Source organism: Drosophila bipectinata, chromosome 3R (genome assembly GCF_030179905.1).
Source record: "Drosophila bipectinata strain 14024-0381.07 chromosome 3R, DbipHiC1v2, whole genome shotgun sequence".
Lineage (NCBI taxonomy): Eukaryota > Metazoa > Arthropoda > Insecta > Diptera > Drosophilidae > Drosophila > Drosophila bipectinata.
In genome coordinates this window covers 29,095,163-29,113,081 of record NC_091739.1, presented here as the reverse complement: position 1 = coordinate 29,113,081, position 17,919 = coordinate 29,095,163, and the positions used below count along the sequence as shown (strand labels likewise).

At 42.3% G+C, this 17,919-nt stretch overlaps 3 protein-coding genes across 12 annotated transcripts in view; all 3 read left to right on the top strand.

Moving 5' to 3' along the window:
• Positions 1-408: 408 nt before the first annotated feature.
• Positions 409-5,575, top strand: Vps15 (vacuolar protein sorting 15). 2 transcript variants are annotated; one of them, XM_017233280.3, is made up of 9 exons: positions 411-628; positions 691-877; positions 1,079-1,539; positions 1,595-2,180; positions 2,255-3,265; positions 3,317-3,530; positions 3,883-4,516; positions 4,573-5,187; positions 5,250-5,575. In XM_017233280.3, the coding sequence occupies exons 1-9, from the start codon at positions 531-533 to the stop codon at positions 5,479-5,481; spliced, it is 4,038 nt and encodes a 1,345-aa protein (XP_017088769.2). In that variant the 5' UTR covers positions 411-530; the 3' UTR covers positions 5,482-5,575. The 2 variants fall into 2 exon arrangements, with proteins under 2 accessions (XP_017088770.2, XP_017088769.2); XM_017233281.3 differs by lacking the exons at positions 3,883-4,516; positions 4,573-5,187; positions 5,250-5,575 and adding an exon at positions 3,657-3,783 and having other exon boundaries at positions 409-628.
• A 307-nt stretch (positions 5,576-5,882) lies between these two features.
• D1 (D1 chromosomal protein) lies at positions 5,883-8,307 on the top strand. Of its 3 annotated transcripts, none has more exons than XM_017233298.3 (3): positions 5,883-5,975; positions 6,286-6,912; positions 7,113-8,307. In XM_017233298.3, exons 2-3 carry the CDS (start codon positions 6,519-6,521, stop codon positions 7,784-7,786), a joined length of 1,068 nt encoding a protein of 355 aa, XP_017088787.2. In that variant the 5' UTR covers positions 5,883-5,975; positions 6,286-6,518; the 3' UTR covers positions 7,787-8,307. The 3 variants fall into 3 exon arrangements, with proteins under 3 accessions (XP_017088787.2, XP_043068157.1, XP_017088788.2); XM_043212222.2 differs by lacking the exon at positions 5,883-5,975 and adding an exon at positions 6,026-6,184; XM_017233299.3 differs by lacking the exon at positions 5,883-5,975 and adding an exon at positions 6,027-6,184 and having other exon boundaries at positions 7,143-8,307.
• A 446-nt stretch (positions 8,308-8,753) lies between these two features.
• pum (pumilio) overlaps positions 8,754-17,919 on the top strand; it is a 161,911-nt gene continuing 152,745 nt past the window's right edge. For 5 of the 7 annotated variants that reach the window (XM_017233053.3, XM_043212490.2, XM_070281753.1 and 2 more), the window contains exons 1-3: positions 8,754-8,822; positions 11,703-12,908; positions 13,062-13,847. In XM_017233053.3, the coding sequence (XP_017088542.2) occupies positions 12,576-12,908; positions 13,062-13,847 (1,119 nt within the window). In that variant the 5' untranslated portion in view covers positions 8,754-8,822; positions 11,703-12,575. Of the gene's footprint in view, positions 8,823-9,623; positions 9,790-11,190; positions 11,312-11,702; positions 12,909-13,061; positions 13,848-17,919 lie in introns of those variants that run through there. The other 2 variants (XM_070281752.1, XM_070281751.1) reach the window with 2 other exon arrangements.

The window sequence follows — 17,919 nt, the reverse complement described above, 5'->3', positions numbered from 1 at the left end:
CATAACACCCTTTTATTTGTATTTTTTGTTTAATAAGTTGTTTTAGTAATTTTAACTAGATTAATACAACGAAATGAACTCATAAAAAAACAAAGTATGATTAATAAAGTATTTTTTAAATTAGGAAATGTTATCGATAAACCAGCGATAGATTATTTTTTTTGTCGTCACTATGCTGACTCTGGTTGCAAACGAACTCGAACATGGTTCGAATGCAAGAACTACAAAACACTTAAAAAAAAGAGTAAAATATGAATAAAACATATAAAAATGAAAAAGCATTTAAGCTAATCGTAGATATCTATAAAATCCTCCATTCTTTATTAGGGCCAAATTAAAAAGTCATAAAAAAACTAAGCTTCAATACAAGGCATATCGATAATTTGACATTTCGATGGATCTACAACCCTACAGTTGAACAGCTGTTATGCTACGCAGAAGATAAACCAACATTTTGCACTTGTTATTGTTGAAGAAATCCATAATATTAGTGTTTATTTGGGGCGCTTTTTAGTGTAAGTGCTATCAGGATGGGGAATCAACTGGTTGGCATTGCGCCCTCGCAAATCTATGCGGTGGAGCACTACTTTTCCGGCCAGTTTGGCAACGAAATCACCTTTAGTTCCAAGTGAGTGAGAAAAAACCCCTTTACATGGATATATGAAGTGACACCCACAACATTTTCCACAGCATGGGAAGCACTCGATTCTTCAAAGTGGCCAAAGCCAAAACGGATGAGGGTTTGATTGTGGTGAAGGTGTTTGTCAAACATGATCCCACCCTGCCTCTGGAAGATCACAAGGAGAGACTGGAGGCCATCAAAAAATCACTGACACTGGCCAATGCTGTCAATTGTCTGCCCTTTCAACGAGTGGAGGTTTGAATTTACATACAATATTAATTACTAATTAAATTTTAACAAAAATAATGTTATTTCATCCTACGATTTCAATGTTTTCATCAAAATGTATGAATCACATTACTACATTTGACTCAAATAACTTCAAGATAAGGTTTTCGATAGCTGAAATGTTCATTTTTGAAATTAATTAATCATAATTTTTATCAATCATTCTAGCTAATTGACAAGGCTGCCTATATTATGCGGGAATATGTAAAGCACAGTCTCTACGATCGTGTATCTACCCGACCATTTCTCACAGTGCTCGAGAAGAAATGGATCACATTCCAGATCCTGTGCGCTTTGAACCAGTGCCACAAGCAAAAGATCTGCCACGGCGACATCAAGCTGGAGAACATTCTGATCACCTCGTGGAACTGGATTCTACTTTCAGACTTTGCCTCGTTCAAGCCCACATATTTGCCGGAGGATAATCCAGCTGACTATACCTATTTCTTTGATACAAGTCGCAGGCGAACATGCTATATAGCCCCAGAGAGATTTGTCAAGACGCTGGCATCCGATGACGATGGTGGCAACGGGAATATGTCTGTGATTCATTCAGATTCTATCATACGACTAGCGCCTAGCTATGCCGGGAATACCTTGCTACCAGCCATGGATATCTTTTCAGCAGGGTAATATATCAGTCTAATTAAAATCGAAAATATTACTCATATACGAATTTTTCAGCTGTGCTTTGCTAGAATTGTGGACAGAAGGTACGGCTCCTTTCGAGCTCTCTCAACTGTTGGCCTACCGGCGTGGTGAACGTGATCTTGTGGAAAAACATCTCGCCGGAATCGAAAACGATCGGCTACGCAACTTGCTGGCATCCATGATCGATATACACTCCATCAACCGTAAAAGTGCTGAGGACTACTTGGATCAGGAGCGTGGAAAACTGTTTCCCGAGTATTTCTATTCGTTTCTGCAGTCATATCTCCAAATGTTTTCCTCAACTCCCATCATGTCGCCGGATGATAAGATACAATGCCTTCACAAGGACATTGGACACTGCATCAAGGTATTGACCCAGGCGCAGGATCTGACACCGGAGGACGAGGACGCTGACACTGAACAAGAGAAAAAGGATCCAACAATGTGTGCTCGTCTTCCGCCGGAACACGATGGCCTTATTCTGATTATTACTGTGGTGACCTCTTGCATTCGAGGCCTGAAGCAATCAAATACAAAGATAGCAGCTCTGGAACTTTTACAGAAGCTCTCCAAGTACACCACATCCGAGACAATATTGGATCGCATCTTACCATACATTGTGAGTTTTTATTTTGAAAATATATATTTTAAAGGTATTTAATGTTAGAATTTTTAAAATTTTAATATCTCTAGCTCCATTTGGCCCAAAAGTCACCAGCTAAAGTGCAAGTTCAGGCTATTGAAACTCTAACCGCTTGCCTGGGCATGGTAAAGGACATTCCCCGCAGCGATGCCAACGTATTTCCGGAGTACATTCTGCCCTTCATTACGGACCTGGCAAGCGAAGCGAGTGCCGTGATTGTACGGGTGGCTTTTGCTCGTAACATTGCCGCTCTGGCCAAGAGTGCCGTTTATTTCCTGGAGGAGACCCAAAGGAATGCACCCAACGAAATGCCAACTCCGCGCTATGAAGCGGAACTTAATGCCCTCCATGATATTGTTAGGCAAGCGGTGCTAAGTCTTCTAACAGATACCCAGCCGGTGGTTAAGCAGACCCTCATGGAGTCGGGAATCTGTGATCTGTGCGCATTCTTTGGCAAAGAGAAGGCCAACGATGTGATCCTTTCCCACATTATGACCTTCCTGAACGACGAAGACAAGAACCTGCGTGGCGCCTTCTATGACAACATTGCCGGAGTGGCTGGCTATGTTGGCTGGCAAGCCTCCGATATCCTAGTTCCCCTCCTGCAGCAAGGTTTCACCGATCGCGAAGAGTTTGTAATCGCAAAGGCCATTCGGGCAGTTACCATTCTCATCGAGCTGGGCCACATAAAGAAACCGGCAGTGACCGAAATTGTCCAGGAGACTGCCTGCTACTTGTGCCACCCGAATTTGTGGGTTCGTCACGAAATTTGCGGCATGGTGGCCACCACTGCTCGCAATCTGAGCGCCATCGATGTTCAGTGCAAGATTATGCCTGCGATTGGAGCTTTTCTCAAAGTCCCACTCATCCAAGTGGAAAAGGCTCACATTTTGCTGGACTGTTTGCAGCCACCAATTCCACGTCAAATATTCGATAGTGTGTTGCGCTTCCAGGACATCCACCACTTCATCGGGGCGCTGGAAGATCGGGCTAGAGCTCGTGCGCAAACCAGACCCGGCGCTCTGCCTCAGTACGAGGAAATGGGACAGACCTTAAGAAATGTAAGTAATTTTAACTAAATTTTGTAATCATATTATGACGTTTTGTGGCAGCTTTTCAGACGCCTCTCCTCTGAGGGATTGACAGATCTCATTGAGATGCAGCTTCTGGCAATGAAGCCTTTCCTTATTTCTCTAAAACATAAAGCTCTCCAAGATCTCGACGACACAGCCTCTGGAAATGGACGCATCATTGTCAGCCGTAAGCAAGTGGCTTGCCACGAATATCCACTGGCGGACAAGGCCATAAAAATGCCATCGGAAAACAGTGAGTTTACAATTTTAAATTATTTACCGCATCATTAATTTTAAAGATATATTTTATTGTTCATTTAAAACTTTCCATTTCACTTAAAACCTAAAAATGAATTAATTTTTGAAATAAACTCCTCAGATATTTTTATTTCTGGACTTTGGACTTTCTTACGCTGAAATTTTAACAAACCTTAAGAACTATATATCTTGACGATAAACCAAGTATTAAAGTTGTATCTTCCTTTTAATTTTTAAATTAAAGATTTTAAATTTTTTAAGCCTATTTTTTAAATCATTTGGAAGTGACCTTAATGAATAATAAAGATTACTCTTTTGAAACTTCATGTAAACCTCATTTCTTTCAGGATCCATAGATGGACCCACTTTAATATCACCAGCCTCGGATGCCGTCATCACTCCGCTGGGCGCAGGGGGACTAGCCGGCAGTCCTGCCTCGGGCGCGGTAGTACTCGGAGTGCCCACTACGACAGTAAGTGCTGCTACCTCGTTGGGGGAGTACACCATGCCGGAGAGGAATTGCTGGCTGGAACGATCCTCCGAATGCCGCAAGGACCTCGAGTCCCTAACTTCGAAGATCAAAAGACGCTATAACGTGCTGGCCATTTCGCAACGCTGCAGTTATGACAAATTGGTGACACCTTACCCACCTGGATGGCGGATGAGTGGCACTCTGGTGGCCCATTTGCACGAGCATTCGGAATCCGTAATCAAGCTGGCACCCCTGCGTCCACATGGATCTCTATTCGCCAGCGGAAGCATTGATGGAACTGTGAGGCTGTGGGACTGCAGCAAGTTAAATGGGAACCAGGGCGTAAACAAGTCCCGGCAGGTGTATTCTGCCAATACTCCAATCTATGCGCTGGCCGCCTGTGACAGTGGTCAGTCGCTGGCAGTGGGAGGAAAAGATGGCAGCATGTTGATGATGCGGATTGATCGGAACTCTGCCAAGATGACTCTGCAGCAGGCGCTTGATCAAAAGTACGTAACTCACTTACCATTTTTAATAAAAATCATTAAAAAAACATTTATTTTAGCGACCACAACGATGGACCGGTGGTGGACATGCATGCCTACGACCAGGCCACTCAAAGTGTCATCGTTTACGCCACTCTCTATGGCGGAATTGTGGCCTGGGATACCCGAATGCAGCACAGTGCCTGGCGACTTCAGAACGAGCTCAGGCACGGCGTGATCACCACTATATGTGCGGACCCCACAGGCTCTTGGCTAGCCACTGGTACAAGTGGAGGAAAGCACATTTGCTGGGATCTGCGCTTCCGGCTTCCGATTGCCGAGATCAAACATCCAGCCGACTCTTGGATCCGCAAAGTGGCGTGTCATCCCACTGAGCCCTCCTATCTGATCTCCGCCTCTCAGTCTAACAATGAGGTATCTGTGTGGAACATTGAAACAGGTCAGCGACAAACCGTGCTGTGGGCGAGTCCAACAGCAGCTCTCTCCAGCGGAAGTCCCAGTGATCCAGCTACAGCATGCGGTATCCTTAGTGGCGTAGTCGATGGATCGCCCTTTATTCTCACAGGCAGCTCGGACCAGCGTATTCGGTATTGGGATGTAGCCAATCCTAAGAACTCCTCACTTAGGGTGCCGGCCGCCAACGACAACATGTCCGATATAGCATTCAACTACACGTAGGACACTTTATCCGAAAAAAGCCATGATTAGCTATTTACTAACTCCGTTTAACTTTCAGAACCCGTCTTATTGATGGCAGCCAGGTGATCGAGGAGCAGATCATTTCCATGGCCAGCACGGGTGATTCGCAGCAGCTGCGCACCTCAACGGAGGAGAATCCCCGCTCAGGACCAGACATGCCCACGGCGAGCCACCATGATGCCATCACCGATTTGTTAATGTGCAAGGACAAGGGCCAGATCTACATAGCCTCGGCATCCCGCGATGGTGTCATCAAGCTGTGGAAGTAAGCGTCCGCTCATAGTATTAAGTTATTCAACTGTGATTAGCCTAATTAACTGCAATATATGTAACTTTTTAATAAACATTTGCTTGTCAACTGTGCCACCTTGTTTCTGTATCAAAATTTAAAGAAATTTCCCCATATCTAAGTAGCCCGGCTATAAAGTGTTAAAGCCTTAAACTTGTAGGCTTTGTTTACGTATATGAACTTTAGTTTCTATTCATCATATAAAGTTGTTTCCAATATCTTTATTGGTCTCCAACTTTTTTTGTTCAAGATTTTTTCCCATATATTTTTCTAAATATTTTGGTCATTTTTAAAAATATATAAAAATATATATTCAAAATAATTTATATAAATAGTTATTTTATTTTGTAAGTACTTTTGAAATTTGAAAATCCCGCATAACAGTCACACTATTTATCGATAACAGTATAAAAAGAAAGCCGGTACAGCCTCAATAAACAAAGGGAAAATTGCTGCATAAAGGTAGGAAAAAAGGTAAAATCTTTTTAGTCCGTATCTTCTGAAGACAATAGTAGGGCGTCAAGACTACCTGGAAAAATCCGGGAAAAGTTTATTATATTTTTTGGATCATTTTATCGAAGCCCATTCGGGTGCATTTCGATAGGCGGCGAAAACGGTGGAAGAAGTGGACTGCGAAAAAGTGAAGCGTGCGCGTATTTTATAAAAGAAAATTTACCAACGAAGTATGTACTTTTCGGGTGCAGAAAAAATTTAGAAAATTTCCCCTATCAATATCTATTTAATTGTATGTATTTTTTTGCCTAATTAAATTGTTTTCCTATAGTTTTCAGCGTTTTTCATGAAAAACAAAGTGTAAGAGAGGCAAGCGAAAAAGAGTACCAAAACGTTTGTCGGTGTGTGTGCTTGTTTGCGAGAGAGAAAGAGAGAGCGCATTCTCTGTTTTCTTACAACTGTGTGCGTGTGCAAAGGGACGCCGCTAAAAAGGCGCAGAACGTAGAGAAAAGAACAAGGATTTTTCTTTATTCGCTTGCTTAATTAAAAGTCAAGCCAGCCGCAATGGAGGAAGTCGTGGTAAAGAAGCGCGGTCGTCCCCCAAAGGCTCCTGGTAGCACTCCAACCCCAGCACCCACGCCGAGCGGCCGAAAGCGCGGTCGTCCCGCCAAGATTAAGACTGGTGCACCCACTGCACCCAGCGGAGGTGGTGGTACTGGACAACGCGGTCGTCCACCCAAAGTGCCGAAAAATAACGATGAATCCGGCGATGGGGAGAATGACGACTCCAACGATCAGGATGCATCTTCGCCGCCGCCGGTGGTGTCGAAGGGACGGGGGCGTCCAAAGGGCAGCGGAAACAATGCTAACAACGACGGCGCCAAGTCGTCACCCGCTGGAAAGCGAGGACGCAAGGCAGGTCGCCCCAAGAAGCACCAGCCCAGCGATAGTGAAGACGGTAAGTCCAAGTAGCCTGTACTTTCAGTGAAATATCCCAAACCGATCGGATTTTTTTTTTCACACGTACATATTATTTTTTTTAATGGTATACATACATACATACATACATACTCATTGAGCCCTTCCGCATGATCGGATTTTTTCGCGCCTTAATTGAGTTTTTAAAGAAACATCCGACGTTATGCATTTATTTTTAAGGATCGTTACCACCACTTGTCTACTCCACAGACGGTAATAATAGCGTTGAAGACTACGACGACGAAGACGATGAGGAGCGGCGCCCAGTTGGCCGACCATCGACCGGAGCCGTAAATCTGAACATCTCGCGAACGGGACGCGGACAGGGCAGGCCGAAGAAACGGGAATGGAATGGGGACGGCGAGGAGCCCTCACCCAAGAAGCGGGGTCGCCCAGCGCAGGGCGGAACCAAAGCATCGCCCTACGTCCCATCCGGACGTCCACGCGGCCGACCAAAGGCCAATGCCAATGTTGAGAAGCCGACTAGCGATGGCGGTGAGAACGACGAGGATGGGGAGGAGCAAGATGAGGAGCAGAACGAAATTGGGAATACGGCAGTTACGCCGAAGAAGCGAGGACGACCCTCACTTGGGTCGAAGTCAAGCAAGGAGGATGGTGCAGTCAAGCGGGGACGACCGCCAAAGGCAGCTAACAATGACGAGCAGGACGGAGCCGATTCCACCGATGCCGGCGAATACAACAGCAACAATAAGAAGGAAGTAACTGAAGAGGGCAACGGTCAGTGGGAAGGATCCTCCAAGCCAGAAGGCAACAAATGGACCTCCTCTGACGGAGATAACGATTGCGAATACGTATCGGATGACTACAAAGATGCCGATTCTGTAGCAGCTTAAAAATTTACACAAATAAAAACTAACAAACAAAAAAATAAAACATTTCCACACCAGAACCAACAAAAACACCGCAAAAAAATTAATAATATACAAGTCGAAAGGAAAACATTATCTAAAAGTAAGATTGATAAAACCTTAACAAGCACACACAAAATCAAAGGAATTAATTTGTTGGTCCTTTGAGAACCCTTCCCCACCCCACACACAAATCCAAAAACAATAAAATTATGTTTACTTTGGTTTAATTTTAAGAAAATGGAAAACAGAATTTTAATTCCATAGTTCGTCACATGTTTAATAATTTTTTTATTTTTCATTCGATAATATAACGATTTTGCATTTACATGCAGAGCGTCATTAATGCCTCTTTTTTGGGGAAAGAGTTTCTTAAGGACCATATAATTTTTCCCTTTTATTTGCTAAGAAAGCGAATTATATATTGTATTTCATTTGTAGTAAGTGTAATTTGATTAGATTGAAGAAATTCAATCGTTCGCAAATTTGAATAAACTTAGACAAAAGATGGTTGACTTTCTTTCGTTAATGATAAGGGGAAACAAAAAAAAAAAAGGGAATTGATATTTTCTTAAAAAAAAAAAAATTAAGATCATGATTCATTTTGAAACTGCGCGCCTATCAAACGCGGTTTTACAGTGCTGCCAGACAAAACAGGAAATAAAAATTATCGATAGTACCTATATTTTTTTGTATTTTTTAAACTTTCTACTTAATCTACCAAGTTCTACATAATGTTTTACAATCTTCAAGCGTTGCTTGAAATTGAGTATTTTGAAAATATTAATAGTTTTAAAATATATCTAATTACAAATTTAAAAATTACCGGAAATTAAATTTCCGCGCAGTTACAAAAGCCAGGTGTGACCAAACAAGAAGTATCTAAATATACAAATAATATCGGTATACGATATCTTATCGAAAAAATATTTCGATATAAAACTAAATTTATGCCATCCCTAGTCCGTAAGAAGCAGATATAGAACGGCGTGTAATATGTAAATTTTTCAAATAAGCTAAGGTGTGTGCAAAAATTCGGTAAAAATATGAAAACGCGAGAAATGCTAAGCTAAACTATATATCTTTTTGTTTTGCTTGCCTGATTAATGAAATCACGTCTTTCGAGCGCGTTTGGGTCGTTGTTTCTTCTTCTTTCCCTAGCAAAAAGCAGGAGTTGATAAAAAAAAGCCGCAAACAAAAACAAAACAAACACAATTGAGTTTGCATGTATGAGTGCGGGTGTGTGTGTGAGTCTGGCGTCTAATCAAATTCTGCATGCCCCTAAAATCGATTGATAAATAATTTGTAAACAGTCTGGCTGTTTGAAATAGTAGAACAATTTAATAAAATGCAAGTGTAATTAATTTATATAAATATTTTGCGCGCATGTTGAAAAAATTGTGTTTGTGAGAGCGGTCTCCCACACCCTCTCTCCCAGCCTGTTTCTCATTCCTCGGAAAAGTTCTAAACATTAATTTCGATTAAATTGTTAACTTATAATAGTTCTCTTTTATCTCACTCTCTGTGAGCATGCTCGTTTTTCTCTCGCTCTCTGCTGTCTCAGCCCGCTTCGCAACACTATTCCCGGGCTGTAATATTTTTGGAAATAATCGTATTTTTGACCAAATTTTCATGTTAATTTGGTACTTTTGCACAAATATTCCGTATAAATATAGTTTCCAAAATACACAGTAGAAATGTTATCATTGGGGATGCTAATTGAACCAAATTCTCAATGAACTTAAAAAAAACAAAATATCTGGCTTTTTTCGGCTGTATTTGTCAACACTGGGCCAGAGAACGTTGTGTTATTGCATTTCGCTTTTGTTATCGTTCTGCGGCGGCGACGTTGAAGAATTCCTAGCCGATTCTTCTTCATCCTGTGTAAATAATTGTAATTTAAATAATATAAATTAAATACGGAAGCACACTATCAAAAGAAACCCGAAGGCGCATCGCGAATGCAGTCTGCTTTTTTAAGTGCATGTGTAAGTGTTCGCAGAGTCCAAAAAAATCAAATAATCCAAAAATCTGAAAACTGAAAACCGAAAAATACGAAAGATTTTTTTTTTCCGACGAGACAGTTTTTTGCCTCTTTTTACATTGTCATCGTCGGTTTCCTTTTCGGCCTGCGACTATTGTGTTTATGTGTGTGTGTGTGTGTATTTCCAGACCGCTTTTATATTTAAAAATGTATAAATAGTTTGCGAATTTAGTTTCTGTATTTTACCCGAAAAAGGTAAAAATCAATTAAAGGGTGCTGAATAATTGATAGGATTTTTTCGGTGAAATATTTTGTCCGATTGTGCGTGAGTGTTGGTGTGTGTGTTTGAGCTCTTGTGCGTTCCTTGTTAATTCTTGTTGCCTTTTTTTTCCTTGTTTCATCATTTTCTTCCTTGTCAGCGGCGGCCATTTGGCTGCTCTGCTTCTTTTTCTTCCTCGGGTTCTGCTTCCTCCTCTTCCTCCGCATTACATTTGCACACACACTCGCACACACACATACACATACAGCGTGTGTGCGTGTGCTCTCCTGCTCGCCCTCTGTTTCGCTCTCCTTTTTCGCATTGCCGTGCCGCTCTCTCGGGACGCCTTGCATTTGTACACACGAATTTTCCCCAATAAGAACGCATAACAACCGTATTATCACACACAAGGTTAACTCAACTCGCCGCTCAAATGCTTAATAATTCGATTAATTATTCAGCGATGGGGGGGCCAGGGCCACGCCCCCCACCCCCACTCTTCCTTGTGTTCGTTGTGTCTTTTGTTTTTTTACAAGTCTCCTTTATGGTTTATCTTTATGTTTGTTTTTATATTCCCGAATGTGCGGATTTTGTGTATGTGTGCGAGTGTGCGGGTTTCCAGGGCCCCCCTGTAATGCTCTCTCTCTGCTTTCGCATGCTGCACTTGCTCCTCGTAATTTCTCGCAACGGAGAGAAGGAGATTCTCGTAAACATCGTCACACATTCTTCTCTTTTTCACTGAAACTTAACCTCAAAACTTGCGGCCGCCTTGCCTTTCGTCTTCTTTTTTTTTTTGCCTCCTTTTCCTCGCCATTCTCGTCGTCGTCGCCGGCATGGTGTTGTTGTTGTTGTTACCCTCTGTGTGTATGTTAATTTTATGTGTTTTTCCATTTTAAACCTCCCCCTCTTGTCGCCGCCACTCACTCTCAACCCCATGCTCCTCTTATTTAGCTTTTTTGTTTCGCTTTGCCGGGGGGTGTTATAATTCTGTCCAGAAGTTTGCAATTCATCCAATATATACATACTATAAGTACATATCTACTCGATCATCAATCTGAATGATAAATTATCTAGATTCTAGATGGTCTTATTCTTGAAGATTATTTTCTCTCAGATTATAATGACCCATTTAGGATAAAAATCAAAATTTCTTTTAAAAATATATCCTTGACGATTCTGTCACATTTCACAATATCATTTATTTTAACAAACCTGAATAAATAGTTTTAAATTTATTGTTTTAACATCAAAGAAAAAACATTACCAAGTAAGTGTATCTGAATATTCGGGATTAACTAGAAAGTTGTCTACATTTACCGTATTTTTCGCGCATGATTCAGCTTCGCGTTGTTCTTGTTTGGACTTGTATAGACTTTCGGCTTCTTTTGGCTCCTGTGTACCCCCACCCCACCCCCATATAGACTTTGTTTATTGTTTTCGTAATGAGAAAATCATGGCAAGTATTTGTCTTGCTGGTCTTTCAGTTTTCTGGACGAATTTGTTATGTTTTTATACTTAAACGCCCCTTGTGCTGGCGTTGCCTGTTATCGGATTCTCTACCATGACCAGCTCAAAGTTTTCTTCGCACAGTGGGATGAGGGTCTCATAAAATCGATCATAAATCTAATCTAATTTTATATTCCTCTTTATCTTTGCAGTTTGTGTATATTTTCATCATTAAAACGACGTGTAAATTAAAATCATCTTAATTATAATTAATAAACAATCGCATTAAAACACAACGGAAATACAACAACCACAATTCTCAAAATTTAATCTGTGTAAAAATAAATTCAAGTTTTAACCAATTCTTATACGTAATTATTAAAATAATAATAAAGTTCAGTTCAATTAAGTCAACCAAAAGTATAAAAAAACGAAACTAAAACGACTGTGCAACTGTGTAAAATATTATTCATAATTTTTTGTGTAAATTTATGTAAAAAAAAAATATAAAAAAAGAAAGAAAAATACCAACAACAACAAGGAAATCCAATAATACACCCCCCAAATCGATCAAATTCAATTTTTTTGAGAAAATGTACGAATGTTACCAGCAAGTCCTGTAAATTAATGTTAAATATATTAAGCAAAAAGTGTGGTTTCTCTTTAACAACAACAAACACCGCAATAAAAAACGGGGTGTAATATATATTTTGAGAAGAGAATTCGATTTGTGAATAGTACTCGTGACGTCGTCGTGAAGTTATTGATGTTATGTGGTGTTCAAGCAGTGTCTAAACTTAACTACTAAAGTTGGCAATACGCGCAAAAATAATCAGCTGCGATAGCTAGGAAAAGCCGCCAAAATTGAGCTCCTTAACGCGCCCACTATTGCGATATCGACGCCGTCGCCGCAGCATCACCAACACCAGCAGCAGCAGCACCAGCAACAGCAGCCGCCAATTTATCAGCAACATCAGATCCAACAGCAGCCCCAACATTACGGTCCTCCACCGCCCTACTTCCAGCAACTTCATCAGCAACACCAACAACAGCAACAACAACAGCAGCAGCAGCAACAACAACACATGAAGTTTTTGGGTGGAAACGATGATCGGAATGGACGCGGTGGCGTCGGCGTTGGCGTGGGTTCGGATGGCATTGTGGTAGGATCTCGAGGTGGCGTATCGCAGGATGCCGCCGATGCAGCAGGTGCCGCTGCTGCCGCCGCCGTAGGCTATGTCTTCCAGCAGCGTCCCTCCCCCGGGGGAGTGGGTGTGGGCGTTGGCGGTGGTGGTCCAGGTGTGGGTGCCGTCGGATCCAACTTGCATGATGCAGCTGCCGCCGAATTTGCGGCCCACTTCGCTCAGAAGCAACAGCAAACGCGTTGGGCCTGCGGCGACGATGGCCATGGCATTGATGTAAGTATTCCTAATTGGCTATTCTGTTGACCTTCAAAGGTCGCAGGGTCGCAGTCGTCGGGTGCCAAAATTCTGGTTGCATAAACAGATTACAGTTTGGCATTGAAACTTACTAACATCTAACGGTTTTACTTTCTACTTTCTTCACTCCAGAACCCCGACAAATGGAAGTATAATCCGCCTATGAACCCCGTCAACGCAGCTCCTGGTGGCCCGCCTGGTAATGGCAGTAATGGTGGACCCGGAGCCATTGGAACCATCGGAATGGGCAGTGGATTAGGCAGCATGGGCGGCAATGGCGGAGGAGCTGGTGGTGGGGGAGGAAATAACGGTGGATCTGGCACGAATGGAGGTCTACACCATCCCTCGATGGCGGCAGCAGCCGCTAATATGGCAGCCATGCAGCAGGCAGCGGCGGTGGCCAAGCACAACCATATGATGTCACAGGCAGCAGCTGCAGTTGCCGCTCAACAACAGCAGCAACATCAACAGCACCAGCAACAGCCGCCTCACCCACAACAGCAGCAGCAACAGGCCCAGAATCAGGGGCATCCCCATCACATGATGGGCGGAGGCAATGGCCTGGGAAACGGCAACGGTCTGGGCATCCAACACCAACAGCAACAGCAGCAGCAACAACAACATCCCGGACAGTACAACTCGAACTTGCTCAGCCACGCAGCTGCCCTGGGCCACATGTCGTCCTACACCCAATCGGGGGGCGGCAGCATGTACGATCATCATGGTGGAGGCATGCATCCGGGCATGAATGGCGGAATGCCGAAGCCGCCGCCGCTGGGACCGCCGGGCGCCGGTGGACCGCAGGACTTTGTCTACATGGGCGGCCAAACGACGGTGCCCATGGGAGCGGCAATGATGCCGCCCCAAAATCAATATATGAACAACTCGGTGGTGGCGGCTGCCAACAGGAATGCAGCGGTAAGATGACATTTATAAGTTTTAGGCTTTAATGTTTAAGGTTTTAGATACTTTTGGAAGGATAGCTAGCTTGGAAGGTTATGAACTATATTTAAGGTGACTCATATTTCTTCAAAACGGTCATTTATAGGAAGGACTTGAGTTGGGCGCCAATTAGATACATAAGTGACTCATAATTCTTCAAAGCGGTCATTTATAGAAAGGACTGGAGTATGGGCGCCAATTAGATAATAAATCGATTGAGAAAGGTTACCAAAATATTATTGTAAAGTGGCCCTAATCGGCTCTTAGGGCTCTTAGGTTTAAATGCCGAGTTTATGCCAAAATAACGGTAAAACTTTAACCATTCTACTTTGATGTTATTTTCTTGCTAGGAGGTTAATCAATAACCCTCGTCCTTGTTAGGGTTTTATGATTCTTTTTGGCCTAAAACTTTTCCATTTTCATTGTCAAACTTTTCTTCTTTTAAGAAATTAAAATATAGTATTATTGAGATACATTTTTCGCCTTTGAATAGATGATTGAAGTTCGTTTCGTGGGAAATGAGTCTTTAGCTTCTGCGACCATTATTTCTTCTGGTTCTTTGTTCTTCTTTCTTTAATCGTGTCTTTGCTTTGCTACTAATGGAGATAAATGTGGTAAGACTAGGCTAGGGGGACTAGAAGAACGAGAGGCGGGGCCCAGATACATAGATCCCATTCCGGTTGCAATTTTTCAACCTTATAAAGCCAGAACATTGCACATGCCACACAAACGTCTCCACCAGCATGCACACCGACACGCACCACCTCTTTATATCTCCTCACCTGTCTGCCTGAGACTGCTACTAGCTACCAGGTATTTTAGCCAGAAACTACTACTAGCTGTTATTTATAAATGAAAGAATTCCAGCAGCAGAAAGTATGTAATGAGCGGCGAAGAAGTTCCTCGTTATGTCACAATTGTTTAAAGGAAAAGCAATTTTAATTAAAGAATTTCAATCGCCAGACCTGCTAGTTCAGTTAAGACCTCTGCCCTGCAATTTCCTTTTTCACTTCCTTTGTGGAAAGTGTTTTGCGGACTTGCAATCGATTATGTATTTTTAAGCTGAAATGTTGATTTTAAGAACTCTGAATACTCTTTCCACCACATCCTGTTGGAGGAAAATATTTATTGCATTTATGCGATAGACATGGGCGAAGAGGGGCAAAAAGAAAGCACAAGGACCAGGACTACCAGGAGGACGACAACAAAAAAGAAACTTTCGTACGTTCCTGCACAATTTCCCCGCTTTTGTGGAAGGGATGGTGGTAGGGAGGGGGGCGGCACACTGAAGAAGTCGTGCCAAAAGAGAGCTTTGGCAAAAGTTTGTGTTATTGAGTTTTCTGCCCTTGTTGTTGGGCCCCTCTGACCCTTCGTCCTCGTCTCCTGTGGCGTCTGGAATTGTTACTCTACTTTTTTCTTATGCCCGTTAGAGATGACAGAAGACATTCGATTAAGGTATTTATTTATTTATGATATAAATTATAGTAAAACTATCAATAATAGTAATAATTATGCCCCATACATAATATGAAAAAGAAAATAAATATTTGAAGACCTTGTAGAATTCTCTTGTACCTAGTATTCACTGTATTGGAATCTATTTGTAGTAGTAGGTGTATAGGATATGAATCGGAGACAACGGCAACTACCGCAATTCGCCAAACTTCCCCCCCATCCCCATTAGTCTCACCCTGCACTCCACCTGCAGCCACGTGCTCTCTCCCTCTTACTCTCCCTCTAGTACCTTTCGGTTCTTCTGGCTTTCAGAAACTATCTGCTATCTGCTGGGTTCGGCTCTCTATGTTTTTTTTTCTCCCCACTACTGCGTGTTTTTGACGCGCTCTTGTTGATGTCGTAGGTCATTGATTTGCGCTTAACTGCCGGGCGGAACGAAACGGAATGGAATTGAAAGGGAAGGGGGAGGGGGAGCAGATGAGTGGGCAACAAAAGGGGTTGGGGCATGGGGCTTTTTGGGGGAAAAAGAGGTGCAACGACGATGTTTCTTCCTCTTTTCCATTGTATTGTTGTTGTTGCCGAGCTTGCTTATTGTTTTTTGTTGTTGCCCTGCATGTGGCGCATTCTGGTTCTTCCTTTCTCCGTTTCTTCTGGTTCTTCTTCTGTGCAGTGTTCTTATTACTTGCGATTCTTTCATGTTGTCTCTGCTTGCAGTCCCCTCCCAGTGTCCCCACCTCCACCCCTGTTTTTTTTTTGCCTTTCTGCGCGTAATGATTTATCTGTGTGTGTGTGTGTGTCTGTGTGGGGCATCTGATTTTGAGCGCAGCTTTTCCCCCCATTTCGCTCGAGTTTTCTGGTTGGATAATGGGTTTCCTAATTGGAACATCTCTGTTAAGAAGCTTTTTCAAGCGTTTTTAATTGTTTTTTTGTTGTTTGTCCTCTTTTTTTATGCTCTTTGTTGTTGTTGTAGGGCCTAAGATTGCTTCAAGAATCAAAAAAAAAGGTCAACAAATTTGATTATTTCCTTAGTAAATTAGTGGTTGCATTAGTAGTTTAAAGATACAAAGTATCTGAATATCTGAAAGATTCTATTCTGTTAATTTTTCTATTTTTTTTTATTGCCTGGCTGGCTTTTCATTTCACACTAACTTCTTGTTTCTACGCTTATTACCTCTGCAGCAGACACCCTGCCACTCCCCCTATTTACCGCCCCTCCTTTCGCCCCAATCTACGTTCTAATTGAACAAATGCCAAGCCGACAGAGTCGTCCATCCTTGTCTCTTGTTTCTTTCTCTCTCTCTGCTGATGTTCGCCAATTAGCTGAAATGTTTGCAATTTTCCAGCTTCCAAGACGCTCTGCTTTGATGGTAATGACTGAAATTGTGAGTTTCTAGATATACAGTGAAGACTTAATATGATGCACCAATGCAATAATTGTTATAAAGTATTTCTAAACCAATTTTAATTTAAATAAATGGAATTTAAGAATTTAAGAAGATGACTTGATATCGACTCCACACTGTAGAAGATGCAGCACCCCAAGTGGCGCAAACTTCATCGGCTTTGATTGATTTGCATTGCCGGCTAGACCTGGTTTAGTTTCTCTCTATCTCTCTCTTTCTCTCTTTGTATCTCTTAAGCTTCAGTTCTCACTTGTGAGGTTGTTGCTTTTATTATTTATCTGTCTTTTGGCACGTTTTTCTCGATTATCTCAGCCGGGTGGTCAGCTGAGCAGAGTCGGCAGCTGCTCCGTATGCGTCACTCATGGCTCTTTTCATCTATGGCTATCTCGCCCCGATCACGCTCATTTGCATTAATTAAATAAAGCATTTCAAATGCAACGGCAAATTGTTTGACAATTTAATTTTCCATTACTGTTTAGCTCTCCAAACGATTTTAATTGCTGGCAACTGTCGCGGGCAATTTGATTACTCGGAGGTTAAGACATTAGAGGGTATGAATGGAGGCATTTAGATATTGTATCTGGTTGTGTATCTGGAAATGTATCTTAAACTTGGTTTACTTTTGAAGGAAATTCTTAATCTAGAAGGTTTGTTGGGGAATGTTTTTTATAAACAAACATCATATGCTCGTCCTGATTGGAGCTGAAAACTCAAATTATTAACTTTTTTATGAAACTACTTTTTTTTAGTTTCAAGGTATTCAATCTTCGGTTTAAGAAACTCCTTGGTTCCTCCTTGTAATCAAACAGCTGCTTGAGGAGCTTGTGTTTGCAAATCATGATCGCTGTCTCTCACTTAACCTGACACAACCAGAGAGAGCAAAAGAGAGCAAGAGAGAAAGAGCCCCCGACTAAGTCGGCTTTTAAGCTCGACTGCTCTCTTTTTTGGCGCTCTCTCCGACATTACGTAAAAAAAATCTATGCCAAATGCGGCTTAGCAAACACAAACAGAGGCAGACGACAGATAGAATGCCGAGCTTGCACGTGTGCGGTTGGTGAGAGACGGCCTGCTTTCAAGGGGGGGGAGACCAGACCGGAGAAGATGCCGCCACCGGCCCCCCTCATTAGCGCCTCAACTCGCTCTTCTGGGCAGCATAAATTGTTGCTGATTATGTTATTGTCAGACAACAG